The sequence below is a fragment of the Harpegnathos saltator genome, unplaced genomic scaffold, assembly GCF_003227715.2.
Source record: "Harpegnathos saltator strain DR-91 unplaced genomic scaffold, Hsal_v8.6 scaffold59, whole genome shotgun sequence".
Classification (NCBI taxonomy): domain Eukaryota; kingdom Metazoa; phylum Arthropoda; class Insecta; order Hymenoptera; family Formicidae; genus Harpegnathos; species Harpegnathos saltator.
Genome location: NW_020230415.1, coordinates 17149 through 35607, shown reverse-complemented (window position 1 = coordinate 35607; position 18459 = coordinate 17149). Strand labels below are relative to the sequence as shown.

Below are 18459 nucleotides of genomic sequence, written 5' to 3'. Positions count from 1 at the left end.
CTTATCCATACTGTCAATATTATTTTACTCAAAAATGAATGTTTAATCTCTAGTAAGCATAAATATGCAATATTGAACATTTTCCCAGATAAATTTTCTCCAGCTCGATCGAGTTCCATCGTCTAGAATCATATGTTCTTATTACGACCTGGTTATTATTGAATAATAATTGGAATTTTCATTATTTTTGTACATCACGATCGCCATATTGAGTCGGCCATTTTGAATTTTGCAAATCTGACTTTAGATTTCAGTAAACAGCGACCCAGAAAACGTAGGACTATCAAATATTTTAATAATTTTCTCAAGGGAAGTTAATTCAGCAGTGAAAGGATTAACAGCAGTAAAACGATTTAGTGTCTTGGAAATCGAGGGCACAAAAAAGCTTGTTGCACGAAATGTGTTGCAATGAAAATATAAAATACTATCTCTCAGCTGATGAGACTAGGCCGAACTGATTCATCCTACTGCACTTTGGATGAACTAGTTTGGCATAGGCGAAATTAGTTTATTCTAAAATCCTGAGCGGTTTGACCGGTAACAATTACAGCCCCGATGTCGGAACCGTCCTAATTGATAAACGTGACATTCATTATCGCGTGGCACTTTAATATTTTTCTCTATTTCTCGAATTTTCTAATTCTCGAAACGCACTATCGCGTGAATGATCGGATCTCACTCGTAAAGGAGATCAAATTCCGAGCTGCAACTGCAGTTCGATCGAGTGTCTCCAAATTGGCCGGACGCGGCACTTCATCTCCATTTGCTCCAGTTGCACTTGAACGAGGATCCGAAAACTTCTTACGGTAACTGCGAATCGCCATATGCAGGTTTCGCACATATATATCACTAAAGCATATATTGTCATCGACGCATCGCGCGCGACTATCCGTCCTCGCCGAGAGAGTTGGCGCACTCGCTGCTGCGTTTAGATCTAAGCGCGGCTCGCTCGCGCTTAGATCTAAACGCACAACGTCCCGGTCGGTCGGTCGCAGGCGTCGAGTGTCACGTCGGAGTAAATTATGCTCAATTGCCATCGCCGCGCGCGCCCGGGCCCCGGCCCGGGCGGGACCGTGACATTAGCTTCGGCATTGTGTCGCGCGCTTAATTGCGCCACGGTGCAATATTGGAGGACGGGTGGAGGAGGGGTGCTGGCGTTCGCGTCCAGCACAGAGCAACGCGGGGACAGCGACGATGCACGTGCGCGCTTCGCTGCTCGCGTATTTTGTGCTTCCTGGCCGCGAGTCGCGACGGCAAATGGAACGGGCGCTTTTCAGGGCCGCCTTCCTCCGCGCCGTCGCTGATCACCGCGGGGCGGCCGACTCGCGTGGCGATTCGCCCGCCCGCAAACTAAATCGCTCGAAAGTTCCAGAGACACGCGATGGTGTTGCTGCAAGAGCTATGCATCGCGCGGTTCGAGCGCTCGAAGCTTGCGCCCGAGAGTCTAGCATTACCTAGCGTCTACCATTTACATCGACAAAAAGTAGGCGGTGTGGTGTTATTAACGCCCGGCGATGCAATCAAACCGTCGGCGAGCAGTTTCGCCAGGAGTACGATAACGGTTTCGAGCCGATAGGGCTAATTGGGGTGAGTGATGAGTAAATGAACTGCTGCTGCTGGTGGAATCACGCTGATGTCTGGAAAAGGAAGCAGGAAAGGTGGAATGCGAGGAGTTCTCAAAAAGTTCGGAAACGCCGGGAAATATCTCGAAAACAATAAGTTTTTGAGAAAAATGTTTTAGACAAAAGAGGTGCAAATCTGATCGTGCAGCCTCCATGCGGTACACCTTGGGTAATGCTAATGCCGACGACGGTACTGTAACATTGAAGCTTCACAATTTGAAATGTACTTAACAAAAAAACACTTTGTTATAGTGTCTTGGAAAGCTCTTGAAATATATTACAAGAATATGCAAAAAAAGTAGGACGTTTCATTTGAAAAACTCAAGGTGACCTTGCTCTGACTTTGTTGACTCTACCCAAGGTTAAACTGATGAGATCAGTATATAGATAATTTTAAACCCTATATAACTTTTGTCGGAAACATTTTTCTCAAAAACTAATTGTTTTCGAGATATTTCAGCGTTTCCGGACTTTTTGAGAACCCTGTATGTATTGGGTTGGCAACTAAGTGATTGCGGATTTTAAATAAGAATGAAAATTCAAAATTTTAAATTTGCTTTTTTAAATTTTTTTCAATGCATGTATGCGATACATTGAGCTTCTCTGCAATATCACGTGTTGTGCTATGACGATCTGAATCGATAATGGCCTTGATATGGGTCTCATCGACTTCAACTGGACGGCCAGATCGTTGAGCATTTTTCAATGAAAAATCACCAGAACGAAATCTGGCAAACCAATTTTGACACTGTCTTTCTTTCAAGGCTTCATTCCCATATACGGCACATAACTTCTTGTGTGCTTGCGATGCGTTCTTGCCTTTTCGAAAATAATACAATAAAATATGTCTGAAGTGCACGTCTTGCTCTTCCATTTTTAAATTGGGATAAAAACAAAACTAAACAACTAATCGATATAATTTTTGTACTAAATGAAAGGTAGAAGTCCAAACAATAAGAAAAAAATATAGATTAGGTACTTTGAGCACGTTAACGAAACAAAAGAAAGTGTAAAATCCATCTGTCGACAAAATCCGCAATCACTTAATTGCCAACCCAATATATTCCGACGAAGTTCCGTATCAGCTGTGCGAGAGGTATTTGTACGTCACGGCGGAAGTGATTAAGGCTCGATCCACACACTATCGGTTCGTTCACGGTCCGCTCACGATCCGATCGTATTTCTAAAATGTTCACACTATTGAATCACACTCATCAATTCGCTCTCGGTTCTATCCCGATCAGACGATCAGTGTAGTTTCTGCCTAAACATTAATTTCCCTTGAACATCGGCGTTAGCTCTTATTTGCTCTCTTTTATAAGAAACATTAATATTTTATCATATTTTCCAATATATATGTTCATAATTAATTTCTAATTATAACACGATATATGTATATCGTGTTATAATTATTACATACGTAATAATTAATACATACGTACCTTTTCCAAATGACCACAATTTTTCTTTATTCATATTTTCTTATTCTTATTATTATTATTATTATTTGATACTGTTTGAGAGTCACGAGTCGCTGTGAGAACTGCGAGTCTGCGAAAACTGACGGTGTGGATTGATTGATCGAAAGTCTGTCTACATTATCGGTACGACTTCGGACAACTTCGACCACGCTCCGGCAAAATATTCTTTCGAAGGATCGTTACTGGAGCGAGATCGGAAACTTGAGCATTACCGATAATATGAACACGTACGTTATAAAAAGTGGAAAAATATTTGATCGAAGCGTGAGCGGATCGATAGTGTGGATTGAGTCTAAATGGGATTCTCGTTAAATTGTCGAGAGAGTTTCCGAGTCGAGGGGATATTTGGAATGCAATATTCATCTAATAAATATCGGATCACTAAAGTGTAGCTGATGCGTTTACAGAATCTCCAGAAATTGGATGAGTCCATCGAAAGACGCGCTCTCGAATTTGAAGCAAACGAAGCCTGAAATATAAGATTCTACTCATTCAAACTTCAGAGAGATGATTGCAATCACACGGAATCGCAACCGTTATTAAATTAAGCCGTTATTAAGCCGAAATTGACTGAACGTGATATTATCTCATCGGATTTCCTGCGTTGCATTTTAACAAGGAATCTGCTTTTGACGCTTTCCACGGCAAATTATCACGCACGGAACTCATCTCGGTACGTCGGCAGACGAATCTATCATTTTCGTCAAATCACTGTGGAACTATTACCTGGTCTCGATGAAACGGAAACAGCGAGTCGAGCGCATATTAATTCGATACGTTCTCTCTAATTGGCGGCGTACAAATATGCGGAAAATTGCGTTGCGAGATTGAACCCCGTAACATTTGACACAGTTCTCATTTCTTGTAATATCGGTGGTGATTCATGTATCTTCTTTACGAATCGATTTCTTAATCGAATCACAACGTAATGCAATCGTCGCTTCGAAAGCGACGTGGTAATAATCGTGGCTAGCCGAGAGATGAAAACTGATCCAGATCTCCAACGGAACGATCGGTGCGCGATTTCCTCTTCGCTCGGACGAGGTTTCACGCGATTATTCGGTCGATAGCAGATAATCTCATCAGACGACTCGAGACACGGCACAGATTCTTCCTATTTCCTGCGCTATCATTTCTTCTTATTTACTTTTGATCGACGGTTTCTCGGATCGCGCGGACCGGAAATCTTCCGGATAATACGACATGCAAACATCTTTAACGGATTGTGCCAAGTCAAATTCTGGCCGAATCTCGTTTCATTTGAAAACGTCTCAATAATCGTACTTTCTTATTATGACAACATCCACGATAATTCAATAATAATAAAGAATTACAATCTAATAAAAACAAAAAGAATGTGATGTCACATTTCGAAAGTTAATTTTTATTCAATTTTAAAATACTTTGGTAAATATACGTTAAGTACTGGTATGGTAAATATACGTTAAGTACACACAATAACAATATAGTTATAGTACAAAAATAAGAATAAGATTCAAACCTGATATAAATAACAAATTCACCGTCACCCCGAGCGTCGTATAATTCACGACTTGGCTCGTGCGTGCTTAGCTTCTTAATATCCTTATCGCTCAATTTGCAATATGCGAGCCTCGCGCGCGCACGGGGAAATCTCGCTTTGTATTACGTATAATTCAGCCGAGTATCCCTTTTGTCTTTCAATTTTCGAGCAACGACCAGTCAGGCCTACCACAGCTGAGATTCAAAGGCACTCTGCGCGGCTTTTGATCGCAGCTGTATTTTTCGCAAAGCGGCCAGACGCGGCCGCCGACGTGGCTCGCGGGCAGCGGATCTCCGCTTGATGTATATCCCTCGTCTAGGTCTATAGTCGACCAGGGGTTGAAGACCCCCGAGGAGACGTCGCTCTTTGCTCTTTGAAACCGGCAGACACGGCCGTAGCTCGAGCACGACCGCCGCGCGCGCGCGCTCTCGGCGATCGAAGTTGCTCGACTATTCTCGCGATGAAAAGAAAATGGAACGCGATGAAGAAAGAAGACAACGAGGAGGAGATGCGGCCAAGGGTGAGGAGCAGAGGGAAGAGGAAGAGAAGAGAAAGAGAGAGAGAGAGAGAGAGAGAGAGAGAGAGAGAGGAGGAGCGATGAAGGGGAATGAGGAAGGAAAAGCCGCGAAGGAAGGCAACGAACCAGAAGAGATCGGAATTCGAAGGTGAACGATGAGACGTGAGGAACGAGGAAGGATCGAAACCGCGAGATCAGCAGAAGGAGGTTCGCGCATCAGGGCGGGAGTGGCGAGGGGGTACGGAACATCGGAGGAGAATGTCGGGGCGAGGAACTTATGGAAAAGGCGGCTGTCGAGTGCGATTACCTCTCGTTGCCGTCGGTGTCCTTGGGCACCTTAATCACGTAGTACACGTGGCCGCCGTGGGTGGTCGTCATTTTTCGATCGCGCCCAGCAACATTTGACAGCGGCAATCTCCGTGAGATCTATCTCCCTTCCCTCCACCCCTCGGACAGCCCTCGCGCTCTCTCACGCTCCACCGAGCGCGAAGTCGACTCTCGGACACTTCATCGTGTTCTTTAACTCTTAGCCGAGAAACTAGGCGGAAGAAGACCGCGACCGGTAAGTAGAGGACGTGTCCGCCTCGATTCTCGTCGATGGGAGAAGAACTTGGCCGATTTCGCGCGGACTAACTTCAAGAGTAACGTAAGACTTTATTTTTAAGCGTGTTTGCTACACGCTCTCTCTCTCTCTCTCTCTCTCTCTCTCTCTCTCTCTCTCCCCCCCCCTCTTTCTTTCCAACTCTTCTTCTCTTTCTCTACGACTCTTTCGCTCCCCTCCTTTTTCTTTATCTCTCGAAGAACGAGAGAGGAAAAGAGCAACGCGTTATTTCGGGGTCTGATGATCGTGCTCGCCAAGAGGAAAGCATCCTCCTCATCGAGTTGTATTTTGCTCAATACAAAGCTATTTACCAGTCCCTCTGACACGAAGCAGAAGATTAACGGAACGATCACGAACGATCGCAGCAGTGACGTCTCGGAGTTGGCAGAGGGGACCACACGCGTTAATTCCCTCTCATGCTGATGTCGCAAGAGCGCGTGTAAATGTACAGCGAGCAATCTGCGTCGTGAGCGACGAATGAGGGACGAACGAACCTCATCATCTATTTTTCAATTTCCTCAGAACTGAATTAGAAGAAAAGCGAGACACGCTCTCGTTTGGCGCGCTTACGTCTCCTCTCATTCTTCCAAAAATTCGACTTTATTTGAATTTATCAGACAGGTATATGTCGAGCGACAATTTCACTCGTTCACAGCACAAACATTATCGCGATTTTCAGTTTATCGAAAGATTAATTTTCCATGCCTCAACGTTTACTTCCTGCCGGAAACTCGCTCGTCGAACGCGGTTCGTGTAACGCGGACAAGCGAGGAGATCCGCTTCCGCCGTCACGCGAAAACCCGGCCGACCTATTTCGGGAAAGTCCGTGACCCGTTTCCTGTCCGACTGTCCGACATTACAAGGCCCACCACCGAGTCATTGGTCAATCGTTGGTACCGGCCTCCCACGCGACCGATCGTTATTCTTCTCGACGGCAGTAGTCACCGAACAGAGAAATTATTATTCTTCAGCGATCTGTTCGTCCGGCGACTTGTATTTTCGTGGATGCGCGCAGGAGGCGGCATCGAAAATAGCCCGGAAATTTACACGTGAGTCAGCACTCGATGTGGAAACACCAGACGTTCGTCGGGTTCGCGCGCGCTTTTCCACACCTCGCGCGACCACGAATTTCATTCTGATACGAGGAATACGCGATCGATCGTACGTCAATATGTACGGGAGGAAAGAGTCGAGAATAATGACATTTGACAGCAAAACGGAGCGCTGGAATAAAAACCGTCGGAGGAAATTCCTCTAAGGCGAGCAACCAGTTGCTCAGCGGAGCACGAATGGTATCTGATCAAAGCGGCAGAAGATCACAAGAGGAGGAAAAAGGAACAAAAAAAAACGACGAAGATACAAAGAGAGATCTCTCGGCTGTTCTCGGTTGCGATGTCTATGTGTCCGACGCGAAGAACACGTCTGCGAAGGATGTACGTAAGAACGGGGGGTAGAGAACCGCATTTAACGCTGCAGAAACGAAGGTCGATGAAAGAGATGGAGAAGGCGATGAGGACGAGGACTACGTAGGACACGTAGGAATTCTCTAGGATACGCGACTTAGTTGTGCAACTAGTTGTCTGGTGGAGGTGCGAGCAGTATCGATTCAATGTTGTTTACGCACGAAGTACGGCTTCGGCAATGGGGATAGATTTCTCGGCGAGGCGGCACGCGAATTGCGGTATATTATCGTGTGGGAATCTGTAGAAAATCTGGACTAATCCAACAAGGGTGCATTGCGATCGACCGACGCTATCGACTCGCGCGCGTAGGGTTTACGCGGCGGATTGAGTGTCGTCTACTTCTGACGCGATAGAAAATCAATGTGTGCAACCTGAGAATTCGTCAGCGCAAAGGAATTCGACTGTCTGCAAAATGGGAAGAAAAGTGGATTTCGCTATTTTGAAAAAGAAAAAAAAAAAAAACCGCCAGAGCGTTCGTGTGGAAACATTCGAACTTGATGCTGATATTATGTTTCAAATACTTCAAATTAATATCGACGAGCGACTTGATTTTTACACAAAGCGAGGAACGTCTTTTGCGTCTTTTACGCAATTGGACGGTTAGATGTAAGCGTTCACGTTCGTATGAACTTTCTCGCTGGAAATGCTATCACCCGGCTAAGATGTTGACCTTTTCCAACTCGAGCGCGTCACCTATCCCTAATCGCCGATGATTAGACCGACAGCCGCTTAATATAGCTCGGTGAAAAAGTTAGCATAAGTGCATCAGCCTCCGAAGGGTCAAAAGGCTAAGGGCGCGCCGGGGGTTGGTCCTGGGGTAGCTCGCGGGCGTCGCGAGCTACCCCAGCGAAAGTGGCCCGGCGGCCGCCGGCAACTTTCCACGATCGACTGTTTCGGGCTTTGACATTTTCAGGATCTCGATTAACGGCCTCACCCTGCCCTGCCGCGGTTTAATGACGCACCCTGCTTTTGCAGGCTGCATTCCAGCGCCCTTCCTAACCCTTCCCTGTGCATACCGGCCTTCGTGCCCAGCGGCTATGGGGGTTGAACGACTGGAGCGAGAATATGGGTCACGGCTGTTTTCCTGCGAGGCGAGCCGAGCCGAGCCGAGCCGAGCCGAGCCGAAGAGAGCACGCGCGCGCGTTCTCTCGCCTTTGGGGCAGGAAATTAGATTGAACGCTTCTAAATTACGATCGAGCCTAAATTACGAGAGGAGCCTTATATTTCGACGGCGTTCCGGCTTTCGAATGCAAATGCGGCTTTTCCTGATCAGAAGAAGTATATAGGACGTTCAACGACAGAATGTTGAAATTTCTTTCTATACGGAAGAAAATATCCAACTCTTTTCGGAAGCAAGAAAAATTCTCACAACTTTACATTACGGGCACAACTGTGAAATGGATATTCGGATTCACTTCGCACAACGGACGAATGATATGCCATCAACACAGTCGCTTCTCGAGGTTGTACAATGACCATTTAACGATATTCTTTTCTAGTAGAAAATTATAGGAAGTTATTTCAAGCTGGACGTTTAAGAGTTAATTACCCTCCGATTAATTATTGTTTCGCATTTGTCGCTCATGTCCCATGAGTAATTGTACATCCGCAAGGCCAAATTCACTAATTTACTATGAAAATGACATTTTTTATTACATTTTATTTATTGATTTGATATGATTTTTATCTTTAAAATATATCCATCCGCATCGACAATGCTCTGCCATTAACTGCGATTAATCTTGCAACTTCATTTTTATAAAATTCCGGAGATTCGAAAATTTTGCCAATCACCGTATACACGATATTATTCAAGGAACGCGACCGACACGACCTGTTCATAACCTGCGTTACGTCCTTTTATTTACAATGCGCATATCTTCAGCCTCGATTCCTCCCGTCAGTGTTCTAATCTCGACTGGAGCTCGCAAGCTTGTCAGTCCATTGAACGAGGGAAGCGATTTTCTCGAGGAAAGGAGGAAAATCACGGCAGCAAGATGCGAACGCGTTACAGCACGACCCAGTTTTGCGACCCGTACCGTATATGGACCACTGGGTATATAAGGTCACGCAGCTCAGGGGTGCGTGAGTTTGCGCCGCATGTCGTCCTCGCCGCCGCGAGGATTCATCACACAGTGTGCGGCTGCGTGGACCGCTTCATGCACCTGGACCAAGCTCTCCGCCGCTCCAGGTGGGAGAGTGGGAGGGATGGGTGCAAAACTCAATTAGCTCCCGATTACGAGATATCTGGAGCGCCATGTTCGGTCGTGGCGCAACTCGATCACTTTGTCGTGCGTGAAATTGTTTCGTGGGATATTCGACGTTAAAAAAAAGAAGGTCTCCGTGGTGTCAGAGACCAAAGATGCGCGGATTAAAGATCGATCGAGTCTCTTCTTCTCCGTTCCGACAAGTAATCCTCGGGGATCAACCTCGGTCGAGGAATATATTGTAAAATAATTCCAGAATATTGTAAAAAAATCCCGAGTGTAAAGCTAACTCAGTTTTAATGATATTGCGCGCGTGTCTTTTCTCGTTTTATCTTTTCTCGCTATAATCTTCGACGGAAAGAACTCTTGCGCGATTGCGCAATTCAGCGACGCGAATTCGACGTTGGACGCGCAATGTCGTCGTTTACGGCCGTCGCTGAAGTCACAATAATCCACTTAACGACGTTTACTACTCGCGTTTATTCACGCATAATTGGTAATTGACGGTGATACGAGGACCTGCGCGACCGAATTTCCCGTGAAGGAGTTTAATGGAGTTCAACGAGGCGGAGGGCGAGCGTCATTCAGATGAGGAGGAGGTCGTGTGAGAGTGCGAGGGCAAAAATTATGTCATGACGTGTCATTCGACCGGTCGTTAAAACTCTCGCTACGTCACTTCGCTTCGCTTGCGACATCGAAAATGTCGCTTGGGCTTGGCCCGAGCTTAATTCACGTAAAATTTCATTTATATGTAATGAGGACTCGAGGTGAAGATCGCAGACTTGTCGTTTACTCGTTTATCCTCACTTCCATCTTGCGTCTCCCAAGACGCGAGCTAATTGATTTCGAGGTGAATTTTTTAGACGATTCAAGTTACTTGCTCAGAAACAGTTTCGAAGTTTGTTACATCGCGTGCAATCCGCGAGAGGTCGGACACGGGGGGGTCGCTCATAAAGATATTAATAGCATTTTCTAATTCTTTTATTTTGTATTAACGTGAGTCGGTGGAAGCGCTGAAACACGCGCGCGTCTACAAGGAAGAGTTATTATTATCGTGTTCGCGGTAAGGCATGTTTTTCTCGGACGAGATGAGACGAGAGAGAGGGAGAGGGAGAGAGAGAGAGAGAGAGAGAGGAGAAACCTGCTGAAAAATTCACACTATGATCACCGTCTACCCGTTCGCCTGTACAAGATGCATCTCGGTGCGTCTCTCGTTGCGTCGTTTCACGCGACACGCCCTTGTAAATGGATTTTCTGCCTTCCACGATACGGGACACTTGTCCCGAATGCAAATATGATAAATCACGCGCTTCACACTCCTTCCAAGTATATAATTAAAGCAATCTTGAGAAATCTCAATTGCGAGTGTAATCATTGCGAGTGTGCCGCTTTAAAGTAAAGTAAAGTTATGTTTCAAGTGTTTCGGATTGAGCTCGGATCTTTCGAACCGTGTCCGAGTCATCTTGTAAAACGTTTCAACGAAGCTAAATGCACGCTTGCTCGCTGTGTCAATCGTCGATTGAGGTGTTATTGGATCGATTAATAATTCTGTTCGGCGCAGTGAAAGGTCGGTTCGCGTAATTTTACACGATTCCAGACAGATATTAGATAATTATAACGAGTTCGTCTCGTACGGTCCTGAACTTTTCTAAGGCAGGTCACGGTTCCCGACGAAGTCGTCGTTCCTCTGGTCGCTATCTTTGGCACGCACCGCGTTCCGAGTCGGACACATTCGGATCACCCCGAATTCCATCTCGCGAGTCTGCTTCCACGACACGAAACTGAACGCGCGTCCGCAAAAGCTGCCTAACTTTCGGGTTAAAGAAGAATTGATCAGGCGTTGACCATTTATTAATAATAAGATCGTTTTCGTAAGTCGAAGACTTCGATACAGGAGCGACCTAAGTGGATAATCTCCAAGGTCTGTTGTTGCAAAATCTGTTTTTAACACGAAACCATATTTTTATTATACGTTGAATCTGCACTGGTTTCGGTTAGACGAGCTGGATGACGAAGAAAGCGTGCAAAATGCGTGACGCAAAGACACACGTCATAAATGAATAACCTAGAGTCGTGCTAATTCGGAATACGATTATGGAGAATATATTCGACGTTCGATTCGACGTGCAAGAGCACGAAAAGTTGGAACATTCAAACTACGAGTTACGAGTCAATTGGCGCGAGGGAACAACGAAATTCATATAATGTAGCCGAGGAAGGGAAAAGAACCTGCATTGTATGGACGTATTATAGACCGCTGGAAACATATACACGGAAGCGAGATAGTTACGCGGAAAAGTCGATAACCACAGTGCTTCATTATTTTCTTTTTTCTCCGCGAGGGAGCTTGATTCGTGCGCGCGATATTTCCTCTATATACGTTTTCCGACATTTTCGCAACGTAAAATATTGTATCCGTTCTCTCACGGCCTGAATTAATTCTCGCGTAGAATAATATCGCGCGAGAGAAAAAGCGCGCACTTCGTCGAGAAAGAGAGAAATCTTTCGCGAGAAAAATAAGATATCAAGAAACGCGGAATGTAGAAAAATCCAAGAGTGATTAACGAGTGATTAACGTGTTTGGAGTTTCCTTTATCGGCATTGTGAATTATTATTTCTATTTTTCCTCGCGCGAGACCCTCTCGACGACTCTCTCGGCAAAATCCTCGGGCTCGATAATGGACGAAGTAACGTTGAAATAACGAAAAAGCTGCGATCTTTCTTGAGCACTGCACTCGCGTCCGTCCGGTCGTCGCGAAGCTGGGGCGCGCGTTTTGCGCCGCAGATTGCGACCGGGATTCGCGCGGCCATTGGGATCGCGAGTCACAGCGGCGGCGGCGGCGGCGGCGGCAGCGGCAGGATATCCCAGCCCCGGAGGAATATCGCGCGTGGCACGCATCCTTGCGCACGCACGTGCGCTGGGTCGAGAGAAAGAGGCGAGAGAGCGAGAGAAAACGAGAGAGAGAGAGAGCGAGAGAGAGAGAAAGAGAGAGAGAGAGCGAGAGAGAGAGAGAGAGAGAGAGAGAGAGAGAGAGAGAGAGAGAGAGAGAGAGAGAGAGAGAGAGACGGAGACGGAGCTCGCGGAAGTGAAACGAACGCGGAACCGGACGAATCTCGAGGATGATCCTCCTCGTCGACTCTCTCCTCTTCCTGCAACTCACTGATCCGATCTCGAGCCTTGCGATCCCGACCGATCGCGATCGACGCGAATCCGCCGCGAAGTATAACACCGCACACCGCTCTCCTTCACTGTGTCACCGTGTCACACCGTCTCTTATCGGCGCCGTGTCGCGGCGTTATCACCGCGTCATTGGCGAGCGATCCCGAGGATTAACGCTACGCAGTCGGCTGCATTTAACGCGGCGGAGGGACATGAAGGACAAGGAGGGTAAAGGCGAGGGAGAATGGGAGAGTGAGCGCGAAGAGATACACAGAGTGAGTACACTGGGAGAGCGAGAGATATAAAAGGGAGGTGAGAGGGGGGAAAAGGAAACAGAGAGAAGGAGAGAAAAAAGAAAGAGAGAGAAAAAGATCGACGAGAGAGAGAGAGAGAGAGAGAGAGAGAGCGCGCGATTGTTCGTCGATGCAGCCGACAGCACGACTGGTGGCGGCGGCCTTACCGCACCTCTGCACATCCACCCACGCTATATCGATCTCTCCCGTCCTCCATCGTCGCTCTCCTCTCTTCTCTCCGCTCTCCTCTTCGCTCTTCGCCTCGCCTCGCCTCACCTCTCTTCTACGCTCTTCTAGTATACTCGCGCGCACAGGAGCGCAGCGACCACGGCGACGGCGACGGCGACGGCGACGGCGACGGCGACGGTGGCGGTGGCGGTGGCGGCAGTGGCGGTACCGGCGCTGCTGATGTCCGCGATTCGTCGAGCCTTCGGTGGTGGTGCAGCTAACTTGAGCTCGCGTTCGTCGGATACGATTGTACGCAGGGGGGATATAGTCGCGCAGGTGTGTACGCGTGTATGAATGGATAGCGCGACCGCGATGTGTAGGTGGCAGATGTATGTATATACATGTGTATGTGTATATGTGCGCGATAGGACGCCTGGCTGGGGCAATGGGCGAGTGGGTGGGTGGGTGGGTGCATCCTGGATATACAGGGTGCTGAACAGCTACGTGCGCGCTGCCACGATTTCACGAGGTCGATTTTTCCTCCGCGATCCGACCCGATAGATTCTTCTTCCACCGCTCCTTCTTTCCTCGCTCGAGCCTCTTGCGGGCCCATCCGGTTCGATCCGGATGAGAGTTACTTCGGGAAGCGAACGGTGAAGTTTAGAGAAGAGAACCTTTCCAAACTGGTATTTATGATATTATATTTTCCTACGTGTTCCCACTTCCGACATTACTGCGAAATTCGCACGCGCAGCTTTTCCGCGACCGACCCGACCCCGAGCGAAGTGTCCAACAGGTCAGTGTGAGGTGAAAAGACGAGCAACAGCAGCCGGAATTAATCCATGGATCCATAATGGATGGTGTTCGATCTTAAATTTACGGGGGATATGCAATTTGCAATTCACATACACGTGATACTAGATCCTCGAAGAATTTTATTTGAGCGATTTCCATGCGGAAGGATTCCGTTACGGCGCAGCACTTGGCCGTTTGCGCAAGCAATTAGCAGAAACCTCGCGCGATAGATGCGCGAGTTTACGTAACGTCCCGCTAAGTAACAATGCCTGTACATTCCGAGTGCATAGTCGTGCAACCGATCGAGCGTAGCTTAGGTGAATCGCGAAATCGCGTAGGAAAAAGTCATCGCCACCGCGATAGAAGGCTCGACCGGTTTTCTCTCTCCTCGTCGTTGACTCGCTTCCTCTTCGAGGCAACCATTTTGCCGGCGGACGAATTACATAAGGAATTACATAAGGACGCGAGGATCCTCCAGGATGCAACGCGACGGACGATAACCGCGTTATCGCGATCGGCAAACTCGCACGTGAGAAACTCGTCTCGCGAAGCTCGCGCGTTACGCGAAGTACCGATATAATTTGACCTAATAATAATATATTCAAGATTTCGAATCGATAAAATTAAATTTATTCACAACTGATTAAAAAGAATTGATTAAAAACTGATTAAAAGAGACAGGAACAAGGGGGGAAAGAGAAGACGGGAGGAGGAGGAGGAGGAGGAGGAGGAGGAGGAGGAGGAGGAGGAGGGAGAGAAAGAGATTTAAAAAGCGATGAAATAAAAATTAAGATTAAATAAAAATATAATGCCGATAAAAATTGGGAGGAAAGTTAAAGTCGAGACGACAATTCACTCTCAGCCTATTGAATGTCAAAATCAATTTGTCACCGACCAAAGTTCTTAGAGTTGGCTCAACGCAGGGTTTATTACACCCCAGGTCGACTCGCGGCCGGGGCTGCGAGGGTAAACAGACTGCGACCGATTTCAGTTTTAGACGCTCGCGTGCTGCCCGAATTCTATTTACGAGCGGCATCGCGAAATCGTAAAATGTGCAAATATGCATACACACAGGTGCGTGTTGCGTATGTATGATGTCTGTGTACGTGTGACGGATCATCGACCATCGCGAACCACTGTTTCTGCGCGCGCTTTCACATCGCGCATCTTTGTCCCTTTGTCGTATCGTAAACTGAGTCTACTTTAGCCCTTCGGGGCCCGGCATTTCGTTAATGGAGTGGGGGAGTGAAGTAAAAAGAGAAGAGCGTCTTTATGACACTTGCACGCTCGAATTCGCGGAACCATAGATAATAAATTGTCCTCTTTACAGTCGACGCGTTATACTTTTACTACTCGGTGTATTTCACGCGACAGCCAATAAAAATAGATATATAATCGTAAATCAGTTATTACAGCGCGTAAAAAAATTCGATAGTCACAAAGTCCGCAGTGTCTAAAGGCGGATAAAGATTCGACACAGTTTGCAAAATTCAGCTCGAAGTTAAGAGTGAATTTCGCGGTACGAGTGATCCGTTCGCCGTGCGCGACTATATATGATATAATACATGCAGCAATACATGTACATTGTTTGCAGTTTGCGGCTTTCTGAAGAGGTAGACGCGCGCAGTTGGTGCGCGGACGGTCCATGGAGCCACTATATCCTCATTGTTTATCAGCTAATATTGTGTTTTTCCGAGAGCGGAAACCGCGGGTAAATTTACGCGCGGCGTAAATTCACGTGTGTGTGTGTGTGTGGGGGGGCCATGGTGTCGTAATAGCAATAACGCGTCGGACAGGACTGAGCTCTCTGGCATAAAGGTTACACTGTACCACGAACAGGCTGTAACCGCGGATAACCGTCGTAAACAGTTTGGTAGCGCGGTACCAGGCGACGGAGACACAAAGGGGAGAGGTGCGGGGCCCGAGAGAGAAAGGAACGTCACTTCCGGCCCATTAAGACCGTCAAGGGTCGCGCGAATCGTGCGCAGGAGGCTAATTATTCCGGGGACAGTGTTTCTCATCCTTTGACTGTTCTCGCTATCTTTCTCTCTTTTTTTGCTCTACAAAGCGAGTTACAAGGCGCAAGCTTGCGAGAGGCAAAGAAGGCTGGACCGGAAAATTCATTGCGATAAGAGCGACGCAGGAACTCTTTCCTTCGCAAGTATCTTTCGTTCCTTAACGATTTTCCCATGACCCCCAATGATTTTCTTCTCGCTTATCTTCTAACAATTTACTAAATTGTCACTTAAAGGGCGATATATCGTTCGATGTTCGATTAATTAAATCTATCTCTACTCGTCGTAGGATGAGAAGAAAGGCAGGTAGGGGATAAAGGCGTTCGTTGTAATAAAATTGCGAATCCTACCTTATCTGCGCATGATAGGAGGGCGTAGTGTGCTCGGTGTGCGTGGTCAAAAGTTCCGCAGGATTGCTGGCCATGTCTATCGGATGTGCTGCCGAGTGCGTGATGGGTTCCAGCAAGAGGACTCCGGGCGTCGCCGGCGACGGTTGTGGACCTAACAACGAGACGCGTACTTTTTCTCTACCTTCGCTGAAAGCAACAAGAAGACATTCTGTTAGTATAAAAATATACTTGTGCATCGTAAGAGTGTGTGTGTGTGTGTGTGTGTGTATGATTGTATTGAACAACTCTCTCAGTAGAATTATTAAAGATAACAACCATAACAAGCAAAGTATCACACACAGTAACAATATTTTTAATTATCAATATATTGTGGAAATTGTAAAACGAAGACGGATATTGATTAGGTACGGTAATTGTGTAATTTTCAAGTAAATTGTCCTTGCGTTGAAAAGAAAAGATACTGTTCAACGGTCGCCTTTATATTCGGAGAACTCACTCGGGGATTTCGGATAATCGAGCGAAAGGTGAATTTCCGTCCGTTACGCGAAAAAAAAAAAAGAAAAAACGAGCGGGGCGAACGATTTAACGATTTAACTTCCGCTTTTGTCGTCACGCCTCCTCGCGTGTCCTGCCGGCAAGTAGCGCACCCCTTCTCGAAAAACGCCCGCGGTGTACGCGCGCACGCACATGTACGACTTTATCTCTCACTGACTGTCTGAAGGATTACCGTTGGTGTCTGGCTAATTTTTAACAACTACTGTGTGCTTTCCGTGTACAATCGATAAAAGTTTAATAAACAATTCGTTGTATAAAAAAATAACGCACATGCGCGAGGAAGGGTTTATCGTGTGTCCGAGGTGGAAAAATCTCTGCGAGCTAACGCGCTATTTTGGAAAAGCAAACGATTAAAAATTACGTAATGTTTTTATTAAGTTTATATTTTTCCGTTAGTGCGGCAAATTTCCAGTCGAGGACGATACGCTCCGGTTCTATCTTAAGCTCGATGGCAGTGTCCTGAGCGCGCCGCGGGCGACGAAATTCAAGTCGGTCGTCTGATTGCTCGTTTGCCGCTTACATAACTTTCCGACGACGTCATTCACGTCACGCGTCGTTGTGCAGCGGCGTCGGTGGACTGAGATCGTCGGCAGATTGCGTTGCAACGCGCGCGAGATGCACCGGAACGAAAGGATTTGGCCCGGGCCGCGTACAGCCGGAAGAGTCGGTTTTTACCCTCAACTTCGTCGTTGCCAAAATATATTGCGAATGTATCGCAAAACATGTTCGAAAAATTTTGCACCAAATGTATGTCTTGCGTATTTGTCAACGACTTTTTATTCAGTGCAAAAGTCTACTCGCTTCGTATAACTTTTGTCCTACAAATTTTTCTCATGAAAACAGTCGCTGCATTCTTAAATTCCTTTTTGACTTTGAACGTACGTCGTAAAAAGGTGTGACGTTAGTCAACAAGAAAATGAGTAAGAAAACTGACTGAGTTGAGAGGAAATTAAAACCGTAAAAATGTCTCGCTCTCTTCGTCTCGGTACCTTGAAACTAAAACGAGAAATGTCACCTCGCGATATGAATGAAAAGACGAGGGAAATGTCACGTGTTGAGATACAAAAGAGGTTCGTTCTCGCATGCTGGCAGAGTGGCACACCGGTTGTTCTAATTTCAATACATCGATTGTGAGTGTACATGTGCACATACACACGGGTTGTGTCTGATCTTTTTCGAATATTTTTCTTTATAATTCACTGGCGCGCATCGCCGTATCCCTCGGGCGACCCTCGTCGCTGAAGCAACTTTGCAAAATATTAACGGAAATTCCCTCAATTCGCACGTTCTTACTTCGTCTTATTTCGTCTCTCCGAATGTTATGTGTTTACAACGTGCGTGAATGAGGACTTTAATTCATAATAATTACGAAAATTAACCCCATTGACTCAATCGCTGCGATCCACGAAGACGAAACTTGACCTTCTCTCGCGTGCAATGTCCATTTTTGCGGACAATATCTTCTTACGTGGGAGTGAAGAGTATCGTTGTTTCGGTCGTCGAATCAATTTCATACGCGTGACCGGATTAATCGAGCGACATCGGAAACGAGAATGGAGAAGGAGAGAGAGAAGGAGAGGGAGAGGGAGAGAAACGACGTATAACCTGCGAGAGAACTTTGTTGTTTCCATTCCAGAATTTACCATCGTCCGTTTTCATTTTTGCGGAAATCCCGCCACGTACACATGTTGCACAAGTGGCAGCTCGCCA

The 18459-nt window shown here is 46.7% G+C and overlaps 1 protein-coding gene across 6 annotated transcripts in view; it reads right to left on the bottom strand.

Annotated features, from left to right (window-relative positions):
• LOC112588053 (uncharacterized) overlaps nt 1-18459 on the bottom strand; it is a 35828-nt gene that overhangs the window by 3418 nt on the left and 13951 nt on the right. Inside the window, exons 1-2 of one of the 6 annotated variants that reach the window (XM_025304120.1) lie at nt 12511-13029; nt 5450-5775 (exon numbers count right to left, since the gene is read on the bottom strand). In XM_025304120.1, the coding sequence (XP_025159905.1) occupies nt 5450-5520 (71 nt within the window). In that variant the 5' untranslated portion in view covers nt 5521-5775; nt 12511-13029. Of the gene's footprint in view, nt 1-5449; nt 5795-12510; nt 13030-16194; nt 16381-18459 lie in introns of those variants that run through there. The other 5 variants (XM_025304122.1, XM_025304121.1, XM_025304119.1 and 2 more) reach the window with 5 other exon arrangements.